Below are 4,366 nucleotides of genomic sequence, written 5' to 3'. Positions count from 1 at the left end.
TAGAGTGTCAGTAGAGTCTCAGTCTCAGTAGAGTCTCAGTAGAGTGTCAGTAGAGTCTCAGTAGAGTGTCAGTAGAGTCTCAGTAGAGTCTCAGTGTCAGTAGAGTCTCAGTAGAGTCTCAGTAGAGTCTCAGTAGAGTGTCAGTAGAGTCTCAGTAGAGTCTCAGTCTCAGTAGAGTCTCAGTGTCAGTAGAGTCTCAGTAGAGTCTCAGTCTCAGTAGAGTCTCAGTGTCAGTAGAGTCTCAGTAGAGTCTGAGTGTCAGTAGAGTCTCAGTAGAGTCTCAGTCTCAGTAGAGTCTCAGTGTCAGTAGAGTCTCAGTAGAGTGTCAGTAGAGTCTCAGTAGAGTGTCAGTAGAGTCTCAGTGTCAGTAGAGTGTCAGTAGAGTCTCAGTGTCAGTAGAGTCTCAGTCTCAGTAGAGTGTCAGTAGAGTCTCAGTCTCAGTAGAGTGTCAGTAGAGTCTCAGTCTCAGTAGAGTGTCAGTCTCAGTAGAGTCTCAGTCTCAGTAGAGTCTCAGTCTCAGTAGAGTCTGGTCTCTGTCTCCTGCAGCAGATGAAGATTGACCGGATGAACCAGATGAGCACAGATGGGAACATGGGGCCCCCACAGGGGCAGGGCCCTCTGCCCCCCTTCCCTGGCCCTGGAGGTCCTGGGGCCCCGATGCCGCCGGGTCAGCAGGGCTTTCCCCCGAACATGCCTCCTCAGCAGATGCCCAACAACATGGGGCCCCCCATGGGCCCTGGAGGCATGCAGCCACCCTTCATGCCCCCTGGACAGATGGGGCCACCCTCAGGACCTCAGCCTCACCAGGGGCCCCCTCAGGGCATGATGGGACCAGACATGCAAGGACCCCAAGGTATGCAGAGACATCCTGGCCCCCCCAGAAACATGGGCCCCCAAGGGCCTCACGGTATGGGTCCTGGACCCAGAGGGATGCAGGGGCCCCCTGGTGGGATGATGGGCCCTCCTCCTCGAGGAATGGGTCCAAGGGATCCTCAGGGGCCCCCACCTCAGGGGGGCATGATGCCACCTCAAGGGAACATGATGGGCCCCCAGGGTCCTATGCAGGGTGGGATGATGGGGCCCCCACCCAGGACACACAGCAACATGCCAAACAACTATGGGATGGGCAACATGCAGGGGCCCCCAGGAGGGATGCATGGACCTCCAGGAAATATGCAGGGCCCCCCAGGAAACATGCAAGGACCACATGGTAACATGCAGGGGCCCCCAGGAAACATGCAAGGACCCCATGGTAACATGCAGGGGCCCCCATACATGCAGCACCAGGTGAGTTCCTGTGATTCCTCTGTACCGTGATCTGCGCTCTGACTGGTCCACGATCAGGTGTAAGGTGCAAGTTGATGAGTCCTGATTCTGTCTCCACAGGGCCAGAACTCGGGGCCCATGATGCATGGGATGGGGCCGCAGGGGCCCAACAGCAAAGGTAAGACACGATACTGGTCTGACTGATCCGGGGTTTGGTCCTCAGTCCTGACTCTGTCTACTCTGACTCTTCTCATCTAGGAGACCCTCGGGGGCCACCACCAAACCACCACATGGGCCCCCCAGACCGCCAGGGTCCTGGAGGCCCCGGGGGACCAGACCAGGGCTCGGGGCCTTACTGGGGGGACAACCAGCAGGGTCGACGTGGACCGCAGGACTTTGATGGAGGCCAGGACTTTCACGGCAGAGGAGAGGAGGGCTGGAGACCAGGACCTGGACCAGGATACCAGGGGGGAGGGGGCCACAGGGGGGGGGGCCACCGAGGAGGAGGAGGGAGCGGAGGGAACTGGGGCCCTGACGAGAGGTTCAGCGGAGGAGAGTTTAGAGGACGGAGGGACGACAGGTCAGAGGGTCTCTCTTCACTCTGAGGTCTGTGGACTCTGAGGTCTGGGCTGAACTGGATTCTGGACTCTGTTTCAGGTTCAGAGGAGGAGGCCCCGGCCGGCCCGGAGCTCGAGGGTACGCCGACGAGTACGGAGGCCAGGAGGAGGGCTTCGACGGCCCCGAGGACTTGGGCCGAGGCTGGGACAACGGAGGCAGAGGGAGGCCGCCCCGAGGAGGAGGACCCCCCAGAGGAGGAGGTGAGGCGTTGGTCCACCTCAGTCCACACTGGTCACACTGGTTGTCTTGTGATTGTAGGAAGTCAGAGATCAAAGGAAAGTGTTGACTGTCAGTTTTGATCAGTAACAGTTGAGCAGCGCCTCCTGCTGGGAGGAGGGGGAGGTCACCTGATCAGAGCTTCAGCCATCTTTATGTTTATAATCCCAGAGGTTGTAACACGTCCTCTGAGCAGCTGCAGGCCACAGGGACAGAGAGCTAGCTGTTAGCATGCTAACTTCAGTAGAGCTAACACTGGTGTTTGTTTCACATCTGGAGACAGATGTTAGTGAGTGAAGGAAGAAGTTTGATGCTGTACTCTAGACTGCTAATGCTACCGTTAGCTTCACAGGAATGTGGGAGTCACTTTCACAGCTGGATGTTTCTGTCAAGGAGCCCACAGCCAGACTGCATTTCCCATCAGCCCTGTCACCTTCTGCTCTCACACTCTTCATATCATCTAAAACACTTTGTAAGTGAAATGAACTCTTCCTCATCCTCAGACTCTTATTGTGGCGGATCTTTCCTCGTCTTCCTGTCTGTAGGTCACGACGGCTATCGGGATGGTCAGCAGATGCATGATGGGACATCTCCAGCCGGTCGCGAGCGCTCGTCCTCCCTGCAGGGGATGGACATGGCGTCTCTGCCCCCCAGGAAGCGTCCGTGGCAGGACGGACCGGGAACCGGAGACCCCCGAGAGCGGGAGTCCCCCGGAGCTGACGGAGGTAAAACTAACGGGACATATACAGACAAAGCCTCGTCCAGTGTCCTCCTGCTCCTCAGAGGACGAGCCCTCAGATGTCTGAGGTTTTTTTTTTAAAATGTTCACATGTTGCTGATCCTCTTCTCTAGATTTACTTTTTGTAAATATATCAACAAACCAACGTCGCTCTCAAAGACGTCAAAAAATTATTTAGTAAAAATGAAAATGTCCCAAGTCTAAATGAAACAGACACAGCTCACATATATATATATATACATACATATAGATTCAATAATGTATATTTTTCTCTTTATTTATAAACATCTCACGTTGATGGTGGTGAACGTGGTCATGTGATTTTCATATATTAAACATGAACTCAGCTCCGCTCCGTCTCCTGCAGGTCGTCCACCCCAGAGGGAGGACGGGGGTTATGGTCCTTCTGTTCGAGGCGGACGAGGCGTCTGGGGTCCTGGAGGAGGACCCGGGCCAGGATTGGGCCCCAGGAGAGGAGGACCAGCTCCCAGAGGAGCACCGAGGGGGGGTGGCCGGGGCCGGTAGTCCTGAGGAAGACGCCTCCTGTGAAGCTCCTCCTCCAGTCGGCTCCTGCTGGTCCTCCTCAGACACGAGACCAAGCGCAGATCCTGAAAGCAGATCCTGACGGACCCTCAGACAGACTTTTGGTCATGTGACACATTGAGATCTTTGCTGCTGCTGTGAAGAATGGTGGTTTGTGATTGGTCCACAGTGACTCACCTGAGGGGACAGGTATCTGGTGTCTCCACCTCTCTGAAGCACAGGATTATTTTAATGTAAAATACTGTAGAGAAGCATCACGTCTCTTTTATTTCACAGTCCACTTTTGTCCTCAGCTTGTTTTTGTAAAAGATTTCTATGTTTTTGTGTCTTCACCGACTCCACTGAGGTGGACAATAAAGATTCACACTTCAAATCGTTACCACGGCGCCACATGTGGACCACTCAGACCGGCCAGGATGATTTTAGCTTAGCTTAGCATAAAGTCACTGTACAGTGTTTTAGATCAGGAGGGTTACAGTGACCCAGTTAGAACAGCGAAGTTACTGCAGGTGTCATCAGTAACAATATGTCTTTATTAACAGATCAGTTATTTTTACTGAGTGGATGAAGCTCGTTAAACTAATGAACTCCTTCATTATTAATGATTTGTGTTCTGTTGAACAGCTTTACTCACTGACATGAAGTCATGCGTCATGTCAGCTGTTTGTGGTGATACTGGTTCAAACCATCGAGGACATGAGTCTCTACCAGACATTTATTCTGCAGATTATTTCTGACATTAAACATGGGGTTACCAAGGGTCGCCCCAGAAGTGTAAAAACAGGAAATAAGAATGGTAAACAAACAAGCATGAAAGGAGCTAACGCTAACATTAGCATTACAAGAGAAAAGACTGACAGTATAGACACAGAGCTCAGTGTGCGGTGTTATCTGATCACATGATGAGTTCATTATCTGCTTTCATCAGATCTCAACCAACATTATTTTGAAGTGGAGGAAAGTGTCAAATCAAAAGTCCCAGAC

The 4,366-nt window shown here is 52.9% G+C and overlaps 1 protein-coding gene across 1 annotated transcript in view; it reads left to right on the top strand.

Moving 5' to 3' along the window:
- LOC111667234 (uncharacterized) overlaps positions 1-3,761 on the top strand; it is an 18,351-nt gene extending 14,590 nt beyond the window's left edge. The window contains exons 6-11 of the mRNA XM_087178398.1: positions 547-1,287; positions 1,387-1,444; positions 1,525-1,846; positions 1,924-2,084; positions 2,646-2,825; positions 3,207-3,761. Coding sequence (XP_087034524.1) covers positions 547-1,287; positions 1,387-1,444; positions 1,525-1,846; positions 1,924-2,084; positions 2,646-2,825; positions 3,207-3,364 — 1,620 coding nt within the window. The 3' untranslated portion in view covers positions 3,365-3,761. The remainder of the gene's footprint in view (positions 1-546; positions 1,288-1,386; positions 1,445-1,524; positions 1,847-1,923; positions 2,085-2,645; positions 2,826-3,206) is intronic.
- Positions 3,762-4,366: the final 605 nt, after the last annotated feature.

This window comes from Seriola lalandi, unplaced genomic scaffold (assembly GCF_002814215.2).
Source record: "Seriola lalandi dorsalis isolate HSWRI2012SDOR001 ecotype SW California unplaced genomic scaffold, Sedor1 jcf7180002054686, whole genome shotgun sequence".
Lineage (NCBI taxonomy): Eukaryota > Metazoa > Chordata > Actinopteri > Carangiformes > Carangidae > Seriola > Seriola lalandi.
Note: the sequence above shows the minus strand (reverse complement) of the source record. Positions and strands in the feature narration are given on the sequence as shown.